Source organism: Parasteatoda tepidariorum, chromosome 7 (assembly GCF_982258835.1).
Source record: "Parasteatoda tepidariorum strain Cologne lab strain chromosome 7, Ptep-v5.0, whole genome shotgun sequence".
Classification (NCBI taxonomy): Eukaryota; Metazoa; Arthropoda; class Arachnida; order Araneae; family Theridiidae; genus Parasteatoda; species Parasteatoda tepidariorum.
The window spans coordinates 54,791,357-54,809,910 of record NC_141761.1 but is presented as its reverse complement, the minus strand read 5'-3'; the positions used below and the strand labels follow the sequence as shown (position 1 = coordinate 54,809,910).

At 32.3% G+C, this 18,554-nt stretch overlaps 1 protein-coding gene across 8 annotated transcripts in view; it reads left to right on the top strand.

Annotated features, from left to right (window-relative positions):
• LOC107451639 (serine/threonine-protein kinase NIM1) overlaps nt 1–18,554 on the top strand; it is a 70,507-nt gene that overhangs the window by 45,518 nt on the left and 6,435 nt on the right. For 6 of the 8 annotated variants that reach the window (XM_016067803.5, XM_087167868.1, XM_087167869.1 and 3 more), the window contains 2 exons: nt 8,084–8,249; nt 15,024–15,222. In XM_016067803.5, coding sequence (XP_015923289.1) covers nt 8,139–8,249; nt 15,024–15,222 — 310 coding nt within the window. In that variant the 5' untranslated portion in view covers nt 8,084–8,138. Of the gene's footprint in view, nt 1–7,133; nt 7,323–8,083; nt 8,250–10,644; nt 10,800–15,023; nt 15,223–18,554 lie in introns of those variants that run through there. The other 2 variants (XM_016067801.5, XM_016067804.5) reach the window with 2 other exon arrangements.

Here is an 18,554-nt window from a genome sequence, read left to right as displayed (position 1 = left end):
GTGGAAAATTAACATTAGTTCTCATTAATTAATGACATCTATTTAACGTCGTTACCTTTTATTTAATGTGTTAACATAAATCAAGATGAGTATTTTACCTTAATTAAAATAAATCGCTTTGTTAGGGATGACATATTTTAATCAGTACTACCTGCATCAGACAATCATTTCCTATTGTTGTCTGAAACCATTCCTTTTGGCAATGAAATACATTAGTTTTCACCCCAAGGCCACTTCAGCCTTCAAAATTCTGTTCAAAATATTAACGACCAAGATACCGTGTAGTTACAACCTATTTTACCAAATCAAGCATGCAACTAAAATCTTATAAAATAATCATTTCATTTTACTACCAACGAAAACTAGCACGTCCTATAAAAAATGACCTCTTTTTTACCCACCACAACTAGGACAAATGTGTTCTAATAGCTGCGCATCTTTTGGGACTTAAAAGGGCCGATAAAAATCGATGGTGGACCCTCTCGGCTATAACAATTAAACGAACGTGACTTAGAACAAATCGCAGTGAAGTGAAAAAGAAGGGATTATTATTTTTCTTCTTTGGAGGAAACGGATCGCTAGTTATATTATCCTTTTCCTTGGAACTGTCACATGAGTCCATTCCATTGTGTGGCCTTTTGTAAGATGACAAATCAAGGTATTAGTTAATTATTTTTTGATGTATGCTTCGATACATATAGATTTGGCAATGAAAGAAATAGATTGTGTGATTCTTCTCATTGAATCGTAAATATCGAAAACTAGACTAATAGCTTTTATAGTGTTGTTTCCCCTTTTAATTACAACATTCACGCTGAATTTGTTCATTATTTTGCCACTGAAAAAAAAGTATAATCACAACTACCAGAATATGGTAAAATTTACTGTGTTTCTGACTCTATGGAAACATTAAAAAAAATCGTTAATTTTTACCGTAGTGCTTTGGTGAAGAGTTTGAGAAAATTAATAATAAAATATCGTTTTATAATATGTGTTAAATTACATAAATGTGGTAAAAGTTGCTAATTTTATCATGATACTTTAGAGTATGGCATTAAAACCATTCCTGCTGTTAAATTTTCTTTTCAATTATGTATTTTTTATTGAATGCATGGTAATAAGAACTATAATTTTAAAAACCACAATTTCCGGTAAACCGATACCATTTGAACGGAAAAATTGCTAAATGAATAGGTTAAATACGGTATATTTTGGTTTTAATAACCAGAATTATGATTTTTTTTAACCATAAATGTCATTATCATACAGTAGCGTAGTTTTACCAGACTTTTTCTCCATGATCGCTAATTTTAAAAATAACAAAATATACCGCTTAAGGAAAATTCTCTTCTTCTAAATTTTAAATCGTTTTAAAGTCTTGTATTAAATGATAATCTTAGATTTTTAGATTGGCTATTTCTTCACGTGAATATTAATAATAAGGCGAGTTTAACCCAAGGCCGAGATTCGATCTCCAGATGAAGTTTTTACGTCAAAATTATTGTCAAACTTAATATTGCGAGCCTTAGTGACTCAGGGGATAGAACGCATGCCTCCCAATGAGGTGACCTCAGTTCGAATCCCAGCAATGGCTCATCAAAATGAATTCCGACCACAATACTAACATAAAATATGGTCGTACTGTGGTCGTATTGTGGTCGTAAATATGGTAGTACAATGATCCGTGGTAGACGGATCATTGGTTGAGTTCCCTTGCCATCAGACTAGCCATGGGAGTTTTTGTGGTTATCTTCTCCAATGCGCAAATTCGGGTTAGTTTCATTAAACAAAATCCACCACGAAGGCAAAATGTCTCTCCATATTTGATCCAGGAGCTCCCTTGTCTACTGGATTGGGTTCAAAATTACAAGAATACGGATTTGAACATTGGTAGTCGTAAACTCAAAATAAGGTCTGCTGTTCAATGACGGTTATAAAAATAAAACTTAATGAATTTGAGTCAAGCCTTTAAAATGTAGTGGGAGGATAGCACTCACTAATCATTCCGATAGCATCTATCACCAATAAGTTCGTAGGTAATATAAAATAAGATACATTATTTAAATTATTTATTACTAAATTATTTATAAAATAACACTCTTAAAATGACATTCATAAAGATTCTATTCTATGTAATGAGTATTTTTGTTCTAAAACAATTAAATAAATATTTTTAATTTTATTTCTTTCATAATTCTGATGCATAGTATAAAATTACGTAGTTCTTGCTATAATTATGAAAATTAGTTCCACGTTAGTTTAAATTAGGTCCTCTTTCTATTTTTATGAATACGACATAAGGATTTACAACTTGTTAATATTATAAGGAAAAGGGCCAAAAATTATCGTTTCTTAGGAAAAAAAAAGATTATTGTTTAGAACAATAGAAAACATACCATTACAATCACATCATTCATAAATTATATTCATGTTGTTTAATATTGCGTCTCATAAATTTTATTCTGCCTCTTTAAAGGACATTTTCAGGGTGGCAAAAAATAATTTGGACACACATTATGTAAAAGTTACGATTGAACAATGGTTAAGATGCTGAATATTATTGTAGGCATCACAGTTCGATTCGCCATGCCGGCTGGAAGCTCCTTCTGTTTTACATCGATAAGTACCAACATGTGTGGAAAGTAAAAGGCCGCTGGTGCGCAATGCTATCCACATTACTTCCTTCATTCCGTTACTTAAAATTGAGGAACTATGACCCCTTTGTAAGGGTGGTACTTTGCAATTACACATAGTATAAACATTTTATACTCATCAAATTATTGCGACCAAACTAAGTAAACATAAAAGCACAACAACCTGTAACATATTTAAAAACTTTTAAAGTTTTCACATTTATCCTTAAAGCAGAATTGTAAATGTGTCACAATATTTTCTGCTATCTGCAACTCTCCATCGGATGTCATTCCTTACACACACGGAGAAAAAAAATTACCGGAAGTTCTCGTTTTCAAAATATAGTTCTTAATACCACACATTCGGTAAAAAACACAAAACACCATGTTCTATAAGGTATCGTGATAACTAAATTTTACCACTTTTACTGAATTTTATCACATATTGCAAAACCGTAGTTTATTATTAATTTTACCAAAATAATCAAAGTGCTTTTGATAAAAAGTAAAGAGGTTTTTGTTGTTCCCATAGAGCCAGAAACAAGGTAAAATTTACTATTTACCATTTTCTGATAGTTTTGACTAAATTCTTATTCTCAGTTCCCGTACTTTTTAAGAAATACCAAGGCCTTGTGAGGTTAAACGCAAACATTTGTCACTAAAATGGACAAAACAGAAAACAAATCTTGGGAAGAGATCTGGTGAATAAGAGGACTATTCTCGGGCTTAAAAAAAATCAGGAAAATACGCATTACTTAATTCGTAAGTGCGCTTGGTTTTGTGTCCTGTAGCGGAATACAGTTGAAAAAAAAATTTATCGACCAAGAAAGCGTAGCAGATTCCAGAATGACATTAAAATGAGTTAAATGCTTTAAAAATATTTGCTTTCAAAGTTAACGCAAGTTTTTTTCCTACCTGTAAATACGCAATCTAGATCTACATTTCATAGTATGATAATACATTACAAAAGAGCAGCGATGGCTCAGTGGATAGAGCATTTGTCTTCCAATGAGGTGAACCGGGTTCGAATCCCAGCGATGGCTCAGTGGATAGAGCATTTATCTTCCAATGAGGTGAACCGGGTTCGAATCCCAGCGATGGCTCAGTGGATAGAGCATTTATCTTCCAATGAGGTGAACCGGGTTCGAATCCCAGCGATGGCTCAGTGGATAGAGCATTTATCTTCCAATGAGGTGAACCGGGTTCGAATCCCAGCGATGGCTCAGTGGATAGAGCATTTATCTTCCAATGAGGTGAACCGGGTTCGAATCCCAGCGATGGCTCAGTGGATAGAGCATTTATCTTCCAATGAGGTGAACCGGGTTCGAATCCCAGCGATGGCTCAGTGGATAGAGCATTTATCTTCCAATGAGGTGAACCGGGTTCGAATCCCAGCGATGGCTCAGTGGATAGAGCATTTATCTTCCAATGAGGTGAACCGGGTTCGAATCCCAGCGATGGCTCAGTGGATAGAGCATTTATCTTCCAATGAGGTGAACCGGGTTCGAATCCCAGCGATGGCTCAGTGGATAGAGCATTTATCTTCCGATGAGGTGAACCGGGTTCGAATCCCAGCGATGGCTCAGTGGATAGAGCATTTATCTTCCAATGAGGTGAACCGGGTTCGAATCCCAGCGATGGCTCAGTGGATAGAGCATTTATCTTCGAATGAGGTGAACCGGGTTCGAATCCCAGCGATGGCTCAGTGGATAGAGCATTTGTCTTCCAATGAGGTGAACCGGGTACGAATCCCAGCGATGGCTGGTCGATACGAATCTGCACCCGGTTTGCATCGACCACAATGCTGACGTGAAATATCCTCAGTAGTAGACGAATCATGAGTTAGAGTCCGTTTGCCGTCAGGCTAACCTTGAGAGGTCCTCGTGGTCTTCCTTACCATGTAGCGCAAATGCCGGTTAGTTCCATCAAAAGTCCTCCTCGAAGGTAAATTACTCCCAATACTTGATCCAGGAGTTCACTTTTTTTTCGATTGGGTTCAAAACTACAAGGCTACTTAGTTGAGCACTAGTAGTTTGTAAATCCAAAAATTGGGTCGGCTGTTCAACGACTTTTATAAAATAAAATAAAGAAATATATTCCAAAACAAAACCGTTTAAAAAACGTCTTCTCAGGGGTGTGGGAAAAAGGCAATTTCATAAAAATAAAAAGAAGCACGTGCAATTAACCCTTACTTCTTCTTAACAAGACGGATTTAAAAGACATGACAAATAGTTTTTCTTGATAATAACCTCGTGACATTGAAAGGGAAGGTATGAATAAGTAAGAAGTTTTCCGCTCCAAATATTATTCAGACCGAGATGGAAAAGGTAAAAAGGAAAAATTATTTTTCATTGATGTTTCCCTAGACGACGTGTTGGGGAAAAATTGCTTAATACTATCGATTTTTCTGTGCAAGCGGACATCATAACAATGCGGCATTATTACATTAAACCGCTTAGGTTTAGTGTGTGCCCCATTTCAAAATGTTAATTGCTTATATTTTTAGTAATATAGAACGAATAAATCAGCAACTGACAGTAAAAAAATATACTCAGCATATCCTTTATTTTTAAGATTGTTAACAGTATGTTAATAAAAAAAAACAATATATTTCGAAATATTTCATTCAGAATGGGAATTTTTTTTCGTTAAAAAATGAAAAAAAAATTTATTCAAAAAATTTAAGGGGATGGAGTATATTTACTCAAAAGTATTTAGTGCACAATTTCATTTTAATTTTGAAAGAAATCGGTCGAATAGTTCCTGAGAAACTGAATTTTAAAAAAGTCGCATAATTAAAATTCGTTTTCTCACACATTTGACCGACTTTTCTCGAATTTTGTATTTTGCCATGTAAAAGTGCTTTCTTTAAAATAATTGAAAAAAATTTATATTTTACAATTTGAAGTGTCTTCGAATTTTATTATTAGGGGAGTGGAAAGTTATGTCGTTTTGATATTTGTTATCAAGATTTTATTTTTAATCAATAATGTAATCACCCTCGTTAGCAGCAACCATTCAATGTTTGCTCGAAATGGATTGAAAAAATGAAAAGTGGCGAAATACGTAAAAAGTTAAATTAGCATTTAGAGTACAAACTTAGAATCACTCTCCTAACCAAACTATGGGGACCCTATTTCCCGAACTATAACCGTAAAATATTCTCAGTGCTAGGCGGATCACGGGTTAAAGTTACCTTGTCGTCAGGCTAACCATGAGAGGTTTTCATTACTTTTCTCTCCATGTAACGCGATATTACTACAACCGACTAATTCAGAATCACGCATTTGAGTATTTAAACTTTCTTACTTTCATAAATATTTAATATTTACCGTTCAATGATCTTTTGTGTGTGCACTGTTCAGTCGGAAAAAAAGGGTTATCCTTAAAGGGTCAATAAGTTACCCAGCAATGCTTATGTTGAATTTTCTGCAACACAAAATGCATTCAGCCATCACTTTAAAAAATGCTTTTATAAATCATGATTTTGCAAGTACTATTTTTTGAAACTAACAAATTTTGCAACATGAAATCATGCCCTGGTTATATGTACTATTATCCTAAGTAAATCGAATCAACTATTGATATCCATCACGCTAAGCTTCTTTCTTAATTTAGCTTTGTTTGTTGCCATAGGAAATAGAAGTTGACATTCGTGACTTAATGTCGTTTTGATGACAGTCACAATAAACTGTATATTTTATTGCTAAGAACAAAAAGCAAGAATATTTGAAGTATAGAACTTGAACTTAAATTTTTATACAGTAATAACTGTTTCCTAGGACAATTGACTGTTGCTTTTCTATTGCGTAATTAGCCATGTTTAGAAGCTGCTCTTTCTATTATGAAAGCCCAATTATCGGATTTTCGATTATGAGGATTCCATTTGTGTTAACAGGAAAAGGCTGCTTTTATTTCATACGGCCCTGGTGAACGCACAGACCACGTATGACCCACTGAAATGTCAATTGCGACCATCTGCGAGGATATTGTGAATTTTTTTAACATTTGTACACACTCATTTTTCTATATTTTTACGAACAATACTAAAAAAATTTACATAAATTAAATTTATATATATTATATTTATGTAACAATCTAATTAAAGTGAATTTTATTTTAGTTTCTAATCATACTTTTTTTCTTTATTTATGTTATTCCCATTATTAATATTATAATTTAGACAATTTGCTTCACCTTTGTTAAGATTTTATAACATTGATTTAAAAACAGAGGATTTTCAAGCAATAATTTTTTTTTTGTGTGTGTACTTATCGAAAATAAGAAAACATTAAATGAAATAGATAGGAACTTTTGTAGAAATTTGCCTACAATATAAATTGCGTGTGTTTTTAACCTTGAATTTCATTTTTACTGATTGGAGATATGAAACAATCTAAGGGAATTCCTCCAATTAATATGTTGAAATAATTCGTGGAAAAATGCTCTGTTAAGGAAATTATAATCGCTATTCATTTACTTGGTTACAAACGATTTTCCGTGGTTCCTTACTGCTACTGCCGTAGGTTTTCTTTATATGTAGGTGATAAAATATGGACGAGATCACATATAACCTACAAAATACTTTTATTCAAATCTTCATTGCGTCTATTTAGATTACAGATGTCATTTCTTTTGCTTCTATATTCGAAACAACAGACGGTTAACTTTTTCTACACCATTTAAGAGGTAGGACAAATTTAAATTTTTTTTCCATGGATTTTTAAACAGGGCTTTTCTCTTGAAAATCGCCCCCCCCCCCGAAAAAAAAATTCTATCTGTAGTATCTCTGACCGTGCATGATTCATAACTGTGTCGTAGATAACGATTATTGATTACAACAAGTGATGAATAAATAGTAAGAGAAGATTAAAATGAAAACATTTTTCATGAGAAGGAAGAGAATTAGTATAGAATATTATTCCAACATAACATTTAGTGACAGTAGAAGCCTAAGGGAAATTCACTTATGAAATTTAAGTTATTCAAATGATTTCAATTTTTTATGTAGTTTTGTAATTCACGGCGGTTTAAACTTTTTTTCTTAACCTTATTGAATTTTCAAAAATTAATGGTTCATTATTTCTTTTTTCCCATTGAAATTTTCAATTTTATTCTGCCTTTATTTTTCACAATTTTGAGCATGCTTGATAGTTATCTAATGTAATTGTATTTGTTTTTATTGTTGACTGGAAGTATGCACGTAACAGCCTACTGACGTATGTATTACGCATTTATTTAGAAAAAGTTATTTAAGCCTGTTTCATAATCTCAATTGATTTGTTGTATTTATTTTTAATTTAAAACACGGTCAAAATATAACACTGATTTTTCTCTATCTTATTGTAAAATTTTTGAATTTAACCGCATATTAATGTAATAAAAAAAATCATAACTTTTATGATTTTAAAAAAATGATTGTTTTAATAGTTAAAACCTTTTTCTTTCAGATGGCACGTGAGAAAGTAGACGTTTTGCAGTGGCGTTATCCGAGCCAATATCAAAATGCCTGCTGCTCGAGTGTCACCTGTTAACAGCAACAACCATTCTAACCCTGCCCTGCAGGCCCTGAGAAATTCCACATGCAGCTCTAGTTCCGAATGCCCTTCCTTACAAGTTAGTTAAATCCATTTGATGAAAAAATTGATTGAAATCCAAGGCTCACTGATAATATTTTTAAACATTTTGTTGTAACTAAATTTCAAAACCTACATATTTATACATGATGCATATTTATTTTTAATATCTAATTCTTAGTATTGGAGTAGATTAAATGATACATCGGGTTTCGGAGGACTGTTTATTTACAAGTATACGACGTGAAAAGGTGAGTCCTAGATAGAGAAATGCGTACGCTCATCGAGTTTCTAGTACAACAAATGTTTAATGTTTACATCCTTAGCCACCCGGCTTACATCCGAACAATAACCCTGTTTGTCCCTTTGTCAAAAAAAAAAAAAAAAAAAAAGAACTGCAGCATTGCTAGATATTGCGTTTTGGTCTGGGTAATGTTCCTCTGTTGCCATTGGCCTCCAAGTCATCATATCTCGCACGATCTGGTTTCTTTTTATAGAGTTACGCGAAGAACAAATTTAATGTACCCCCAATGCAACTCTGTAAGCACAGTAGAAACGCATTAATGATGCTGTGATTAAACTGAATAACCGTTGGGACTTGCTGACCCAAAGATGGGCAAATTGACATTTATAGAATGCGCCAAGAACTTGAGGAAGGTATGAAGACTGATGGCTTTTGATAATGAATTAAAAAATAATAGAACGGAGTATTGTTTGCGGCATTATGCTTGGGAAATTAAGAAATTTAACCCTACCAAATTGCACATTTATTAAACTTCCCGTCAATAGATATCCCCGCAGGCAAGCAAAAGCTACAGAGAAATTGGATTCGTGACACCCTCATCTCCAGTCGGCATTTCGCAATTAGTCAATGAGCGCTTGTAATGGATTTTGATGATGCAATTGTTTGATGATGTTTAACTAAATGTACACGTGTGCACGGTTGAACAGCGGATATTTATGGTTTTGGAGTATTACTGCCTTGAACGCACCTGTATACAGATGACGATGCACAGTTTCCAAAGAAAGTTAAACTATATGTGCAATTTGATGGAATAAAATCCCCTAATTTCCCAAGCATAATACCACACACCATGCTTTTTTTTACCTCATTTATTTAAATCGCATTTCGTTTTTCCTTTAATGGTTTGGAAGTATTTCAAGTTTACTTCCCAAATTTTTTAATTTCGTGGGATAAAATTCTCTAATTTTCCAAATATATTCCCCCACACCATACTTTTTTTCGCATTTCGCCTTTTCCTTATTGGTAAGGAAATATTTCAAATTTATATCCCACAAAGTAAAATTTTCAAATTTAATGGGATAAAATTCCTTAATTTCCCATGCATAATGCCGCAAACCATACTTCTTTATACCGCATTTCGTTCTTCCCTTAACTGTAACTCAGAAGTATTTCAAGTTTACTTCCCGTGTGGTATAACAACAAAAATTGACTATAATTCAATTAATTTTGAGAATGATAAATATAAGAGTGATACGAAAAATAATTGAATTTTGACACTATATGTGTGGCCTTAAGCCCAATAAGTAAAAGTGCAATGCCGTTGATATGGCGGAGTGGTTTATTAAGGGTTAATATGCATATGACTATATCATATGTTTTTAAAGTTAATAACAGAGGAAGACTAACAAAAATCGTTTTCGAATTTAAGTTGATGACTATATATGAAGGAGCAAGGGTAGAAAAAGGAAAAGAAATAAAGCTGAACAAACCCTGATTAAAGACCTGTAAGTTTAAATTTATTTTAAATCAAAGCATGATTCGCCAATTTAGATTGTCCCTTTTTGTAGGAAAAATAAGCTACCAAATGAAGTTATTGCTTTTTGATAATTTAATTGAATATCTGGCATTAGGATTCTCCATATTTTTCGTTATAACCTAAACTTTAAAACCACTGCAGTTGTTAATAAGTTCTTTTTTAATTTTATCCACTATCAGAAAATTTCGGATAGCTTTAAATTGCCAGCGTTATTTGGTATCGTCGTATGCTACATAAAGTATTGACATTGATTTCTTGTATGGAAAATACTATTATTTGAATCAAGGGATCATTCAATTTTTTAAACAGGCAGAGCTCTCTCTTATTTGATTATACGACATTTTTTAATTTAAATACATCTTAATATTGCTCAAAATTGAAGCTTTTTATATTTACGATGCTTCACGGAGCTTTCGTGAGGAAGTTGCAACTATGGACTCAGCAATGCACGGCATCATCTTTGTTTTCATATGTTCTTTTTAATTTAAATTATTATGATTATCATTGTAATAGTTGAGTTACTCAGCATTTTTATCGTGACGCCAAAACTAAATCAATTCATTAAATAAAAAAGCTTATCTAATTTTCTTTTTATACTATTTACCTGAAAACAGCGCTCCGTTGGATAGTTACAAACTTCGATATCCCTACAGGGTATATTTGTTGACAAATAATCTTTGACCACTGATAACATTATCTTGAACAAGTGTCCTTCATCATTTATCCCAATTTCGATGTTGATAGAAGGGATATTAGTAACCAGAAAAATGTTCTTTGTGCCGAAGTATATTCCTTCCTTTGTTACATTGGTATTTCATGTATTTTCACTCTTATCCTTTCATTTAATTTAGTTTCTTATCAGATAATTATTATCTCTTTTTGTCCCTTGTTTTTTTAATTCGATGTTAAAGTTTATTGTGTTCAGTGATAAAACTTGTTATATATTTGTCACTCAATTTTATTAAACATCAGTAAAAGCTTTGCTTTAAAAAATTTTATATTCCACAAAAAATATTTTTCATAGTCATAAAATAAAATTAAAAAAATGTCTTATCTATTCGAAACTTAACTTTACTAAACAATGCTTATTAATGTTAAGGATAAAAGAAATAGTAATAAATAGTAGCTAATGTTAATAGTCATATAGTTTTAGCTTAACTTAATTCTTAATACTTAATTAGTAGCTAATATTAATAGTCCTATTAATTTCCACCTTATTTATATGCCATACTTAAACGATAATATGTTAATATCCTTTTGCATAAAATTCCATATATCTCAATGTTTATATTTTTATATGAACATTTTACGTTGTTTGTTATACTTCTTTTGGGGAGAATCATGTATTGAGAATAACTTTTTGTACCCGATTATTTTGTTCTGCCTAAAAAAATTCTTTTTCTATTTTTCTGTCTAAAACAAACATTATTTCTGTATACTATTGATTTGAAGTATACATAATTCAAAAAAAAATATTTGTTTTTTCTTAAAATTTTAATTAAAATGCGAATTATAAAATAGTAAACATTTTATTCCATTTAATGATCTTATCGTTTACGGGAAAAAATATTCTCAATAAAATAGTCAGTTTATAGGGTCTCACATATTAATAGTTTTTTCGAACTCATCATAAAAAGAAGTTTAAATATGTAAAGAATCTATAATCATAAAGAAGATTTAATCTTCAGAGAAAGTAAAATAATTTTCGTACCTTTAGCATAGTTTTCTTACATAATTGTTTTTAATTTATTAAAAAGATTTTTCCATTTAATTAAAAAAATTTCCTTTTGTAGTTCTGTTTCCATTCTGTAGATCAGCAAGTGATATATACTGCCCTACAAAAGTTAGAAAATAACTTGCTTTATGTATATAGTTCAAAAATAAATGACAAAAAAAAATAAATAAATAAATAAGTCAATAAAATAAAAAAATAAAGCAGAAATTTGGAAAAATTGTGCTCTATACAGTTTTTTTTGTGAAAAACGACTTAGAAATTTACATAAATTGAAATACAAGCATGATTTGTTATAAGGACATACATTTGGCCTTCTCAGAAGTTTCTTTTCTGAGAAAACAGTTTATCATAGTTCATGTAGAAAATAGTCATGAGAACATACAAAATTGAGTTATTGTGAGGAATATATCCAGCCCTAATTACAATGCATTTGTAGCATCAACTTTTCATTTTCACAAGTAAGTTATCCGGAAACAAATAATCACATCACAAGTAAGTTATCATTGACAACTGAATCCCAAAACAAAATTTAAAAAATAACATAGTGCTCTCAGACAGCATATCTGTATTCGTAGATGTTACAGTACCTGTTTCAAAAGCGTAGGGTATTCATGAAACGTGATGTCTAACTAAACTGTCAAAATCTTGCTTTCATAATGGCCAATTCCTCAGACTTTCAAAGACAGATAGGGTATCTCTGATTGATACTTTGGAGTGAATTATTATAAAAACAAAAGTTTAATTGCCTGGAAACGAATCAGTTTGGCTAGTTATACGACCCCCTTTCCTGAAGATGTGATCTTGGATCACTATGCCAACATTTTTAGAGATTCAATTGGTCCTGATTAGACTTCATCTTATATAAGATTTTAAAGAATTCGTAGGATGGATCAGCCATCCAGATCTCTAGACCTGAACCCACTGGGAATATTTTTAGACAACCATGGCAGTCTGCGTTGTAGTTCCCTTCACCATCGTTAGATTAGAGAGAATAAGACTACCCGTGTCTGGTCTCCTCCCTCGATTTTGATGCCCAATAACTTAACTAGTAGCATGGAAAACCGATGTTTTGTAATTAGAAGTAGACACATTTTTGTAACATGCATACCTCGATTTTCTACATAAAACTACGATGCATAATTTCTTCTGAGAAAGATCTTTATTGTTAGATGTCTACTTGTGTCTATGTTTAAATCATGTTTGTATTTAATTTATGTATATGATTAAGTACATAATTTAATCTATATTGCATTCAATAAAAAAAAAACTATTTAGTGTGCTGTTCTTCTCCTACACTACTATTTTTGTTATTAGTTTTCAAATTAAGCACAGAATACAAATTGTATTTTAATTTTTGGCTGCTAATGTAGTTGTTTATACTGTTTGGCACCATGTTGTGAGTTTTAACAACACTTAGATCAAAACTTAAGTTTCTCAGTAATGTATATGTGTATTGTTGAATTAATTACCTGATGGGGAGCAGCTTTGGGTTAACCCTCTTCTATAAGAGGTAAATATAATTCACTACAAAATTATGCACCTTACGTCAAAAAGTTGCTAAATCCTGTCATCAACGCATCAAGTACAAATTTCAAATTTAATTTATTTTGGCGTAATTGTTTTTTTTCTTCACTTATTTGAAAAAAATTGACGCTGTTTTGAAACTTTAAATTAAGGCATCCTGTGGCAGTTACTTTTCGAAACAATAACGCATCATTTAAGTCATTCGCAAAAAATATAGTCAATCAAACGTGTGATGATCACTCTGTGATGGTGTTTGGGAATACAAACCTGAAAATGTGATTCGCGGTCAGTGAGGGGATTCAATTGACTTTCTGTCTTTGAGAAATCTGTTCAGTTAGTGAGAAGTGTCACTTCAGTTAAATGCTGTTGAAGCTGAGCCTCGAAAAGCATATTATAAGATTATGACCTAGATAAGCAATAATTGTAAGCCACCTGGATAAACAGACTTTAACCGACTTTAATTAACAAGCATAAAATTTTCTTCTTGCAGTATAACGCCTGTCTACGTTTAACACAACTTAGAAATGCAAGCATTCAAACCTCGTTATACAAATAGGCTGCAAAGCCTACTTAAAAGGTGAACTGATTTGCTGTTAACCCCTTTCTTCTCGCTCCCGTGAAAATGATGGGGTGAGGTTTCGCCCTCTATTTCTCGCTCTCGGGATATTTCCGGGTTGGAGTGTTCAGTAGTAAAACTAATTCATTTTTTTGCCCGAAAAACATTTAATTCTCATTTTACACACCAGGTGGATATTTTTAAGGTAATTGTAGATAGTTAGTTAATTTTAAACTAGATGTCAGCAATAATCAAGGATACAGGGATTTAAGAAATAGGTACTTTTATGACCGTTTTCTTGGAAATTAGCCGATCGTTAAGGGGTTAAATGACAGTTTCTACAAAATGTTGTTGAGGCTAAGCCTCAAAAAACAAACATATCATGAGATAGTGACCGAGATACGAAAAAATTGTTTTCCGCTTGGGTACGCTGACTTCAACCGACTTTGTCTCACAGTATGACGCCTGTCAACAATCAACACCCCTTCGAAAATAAAAGCAACCATATCTCTTTATACCAGTAGGCTGCTCAGACTAATTAAAAAGTGAACTGATTTGCATATTAGCTAGCTTTTAAGGACAAAAAAACTTTAATGACAGAAAATATACATCTTAAAACTCATTTCGTGGAAAGAAATAATGTTTCGTAGGCCTTTGTCAACCTATAAATAATAATAAGATATAAAAAACGATGTTAGATTATGTGCAAATCGGTTTAATTTTCAGTTATTTAAGCAGCGTAGTTGTATTACGTGTTGCAGGGCTTTCACTTCCAGGAGGTGACGCCATATTATGCATAACTATCACTGCTGACACAATGCATGGCCATGGTGTGTATCTTCCTCAATCTTATTCATCTGACTTATAACATGCAGATTTAATTTGTTTTGTCACCTAGAACACTTCCTATTTAGAAAATGGTTCGTTTAAAAGACGAGGTTCTTTTGTTGTTGATTTCTTCGAGACGCTGTTGATTTCTTCGCATTCCAACTACAAGAATTACATTATTTTGGCATAATAACCTTTCCAAAAAATACAGTAAGAGATTACTTTTAATTATAGCCATCTGAGTGTAGTGGCCGTTTTCGGGGACATTTCAGTTGCATCTACGGAATTGGTCTTAAAAGTTTGTCAACTTTGATTATTTGTTGAATAACATATTGCCCAGGCATTTAAGCTAAAATAATTTTAACTAAATATCTATGCCAATTGTTTCAGGAATCGAATGAGGATGAGAAGGAAGAAACGTGCGATTCTCTGTCACCTTATCAGAAAGTTGTGAATAAGCTTCAGACAGATGAAAGATGGCACAAAGAGATATCCCTTGGACGACGCATTGGATTCTACAGAATCAAAGAAGAACTGGGAACTGGAAACTTTTCACAAGTGAGAGCTGCCATTCATGCTCTTACAAGAGGTATGTATGTTCATAATTTTATTTTAAACCAACCAAGTTTTCTCCATTTATTTAAAACCAACCATTTTAACATTGTAAGACTTCGACGATACTTTCTCCTCATCGCTTCGTATTTTAGCAAATATATTTTAGTTCTTTGTATTCTTAGAACAATACTTTATCATAGTCAAACCGTTTTTGAGGTATTTTACACCTTGTTAGAACTGAAAAATATTTCAGCTCAAGCACTTTTCGCTCTTAAAACAATACTGTATTGCACAAATATTTTGACATTTTTTCTGTAACCATGCTAGTGATAATTTTGACCCATGAAAATATTTAAATGCTTTTACAATATATCTTTGCCTTATATTGAAGTATTGACACTCTATGACCCATTTTTCTGAGATTGTTTGCACGAATGCCATGTAACTTCATTTCCGATGAAGTAACCATCAATTGTGCCGATATCCTCTTACCAACTGCTAAGAGCCGTAGTGGTTTAGAGGATAGAGCGTTTGCTTTTCAATGATGGGACCCGAGTTCAAATCCCAGCAATGGCTGGTCAATACTAATTCCGTACCTTACTCTCACCTATCGCAGCACTGACGTAAAATATCCTCAGTGGTAGACGGATCATGGATTAGACTCCCTTTGCCGTCTGGCTAACCATTGGAGGTTTTCGGGACTTTCTTCTCCATGTAACCGCAAGGGTTAAATTCATCAAAAAGTCTTTCAAATTCATCAAAAAATTCTCCCAATTCTTAAACCAGGAGTACCCTTGTCTTCTGAATTGGGTTCTAAATTACGAGGCTACGAAATTGAACATTGGTAATCGTAAACTCAAAATGGGGTCTGCTGTTCAACGACGGTTATAAAATGAAAATCAATTGCTACAAGATTTTTCAGCCACGATTACTGTGCATGTAGAGCATGTACAATTATTAATCATTAATCATTGTACTGAAAGAGTACAATGATCAATGAAAAACAATGTTAATGTTGTGTTGAACTAGAATTTAATCCACTTGACTTTTATCCATCATCCTTAACCTCAGAATATGAGTTGTACTTATTCCAGACAACACCACCGTCTTTATATCTTTGACCCCTTCCTTACGGAAACATTATTATGAGAAAAATACATGTCCGTGGTTTTTGCTCTTCTTTAACACCTTTAATGATGCGTTATTTTAAATTATTCTATCTATTTTATTCTACGTATCAGGATAGAATGATGTATAAAAATTTGCTAAATCAATTTAACGTGTAAATTCTTGATCAACTCCGTATCAGAAATCAATACAAAGAAAGCAATCAGTAGCAAAATTAAGTTTTGTTAAAATTTTGAGTCAACATTGAGATATCCACTGCAGCAAGAAATGAATTAACTCACTTTCCTAAACACCGTTTATTGTTGTCATGTTAAAAACTATAATTTAAATTATCCTCCTGGCTTTGAACTTAAAAAGTTCAATGATCTTATGCTGCCCTTTCGTGACAATAGTTATCACATTTTTAGTCTCTTCATGAGTCAAGAATGTTAGAAGTTACTGAAAGGGCGTGGTGAAATCAGGAAAGAAAATGTGAATAAGTTTCTTCAACCATGCAAAAGTAACACATAAGAAAATTTTTAATAAAAAAAAGAAGGTTAAAATACATATTTATCACTAAAAGTCCATAATTGCACAGTAAAACGGTAAAAAAAGTATATAATTCTTGAACTAAAAGATATTTTATTGAATTTAATCGGTGAATTTATATTGAATTTGATTGATATTTCATTGAATTTAATAGGTAGAATTAACTAATGCGAGTGAATTTGCAAGCAATAATACATCATATTTCGTATATTATATTAGGAACTTGTCAGATTAATGCATTCCACACGAGGCATTTTAACACTACAGTGTTAAGGCCTTAGAACAGGGGTGTCAAACTCAAAAGCTAACTTGGGTCAAATAAACAATGCTTTACTTTAGGTGGGCCGCGGAAAAAAGAAAAAAAACATCAATGTTTATAGAAACAAATATTTTTATTTTGAACAGTACATTGTAATAAACATATATAAAGTAAAATTATTGTTTGATACTTGACATCTCTTCTCTGCTACTATCTTTCCTATTTTGGGAGAAATTTTATTGGCCGAGACTACTTTCAAAATTGACCCAACGTGAGCGTTATTAATACAGTTTCGGATAGGAGATTTATTTCCATTCATAACAGAAAATAATTGCTCGCACTGATAAGTACTTCCAAACATGGAAATAATTTCATGTGCGAATTTTTGAGTATTTTCAAACTTTGCCGGTAAATTCAGTCACACCCACTTCAATGAATTTTGCCTTCAAATTTGAGTCGTACTGAATCTTAGTCACTTCCATTTGCATATTACTGGGTACTAAGTCTATATTTATTGAGAAAATCGAAGAAAACAAACAAAATGTGTCTTCCAAAGAATTAAAATCTTTAAACCTTGTTTCAAATTCTGTTCTAAGATTTGAAATTTTTTCTGCGTATTTTTGATACAATTTTATATGCAAGTTTTCTTTCTAATTCACATATTTTTACTTAGTGTCGGATATATTGACTGAGCCGCAAAAATGTTCATCTCGTGCAGCATGCGGCCTGCGTGCCGCGAGTTTGACACCCCTGCCTTAGAGGCACTTAGCTTTGAAAGGGGGACACTTGAACTTTTAGTCGACTTTTTTAATTATTCTATTAATCTTATTTTAGTCTTATTTGTATTTAATGTGATTTTTCATATTTTTACCATTTGATGTTTTACCTGACCTTACTTTTATGTGTTTTTACCTGTATTTTTGACACTTTTATTGTCGGTTAATTTTATTCACTTAGATGTTTCAAGCACTTTTAATTTTATTCTGTTTTATTTTTATCATCTTTTCGATTTTGGGATTTTTCCTATGTGTATCAATCTTTTTAGTTTTGATTTTACTTTTCTGTAGTTTTGTAGTATTTAGTTCACGTGACAACGGGCGAAACCCTTATCCGCAAACTCCTTCGGGGGTAGGTCGGTTACTATTAGTCTTAACACTACAGTGTTAACACTTAGCTTTTAAAATACTTACTATTCTAATTGTTAAAATTTTTACATCTTAATTTTTCGAATCATTTTATTTAGAGGTTACCGGGTATTATATGGTAATTGCTATGGTATATGGTAAACATTGAGTCAAATTCTATAAACGTTATGTGGTGACATCATCTTTTTTCAATCCTTAAAAGAACTTCCGAGTACATTGCAAAGAATTAATATCAAAATCGAATCTTTCCACTTTTTTCTGGAAATTATTTTGCTTTTCCAAGTGTTGTTTAATCCTTGAGACATC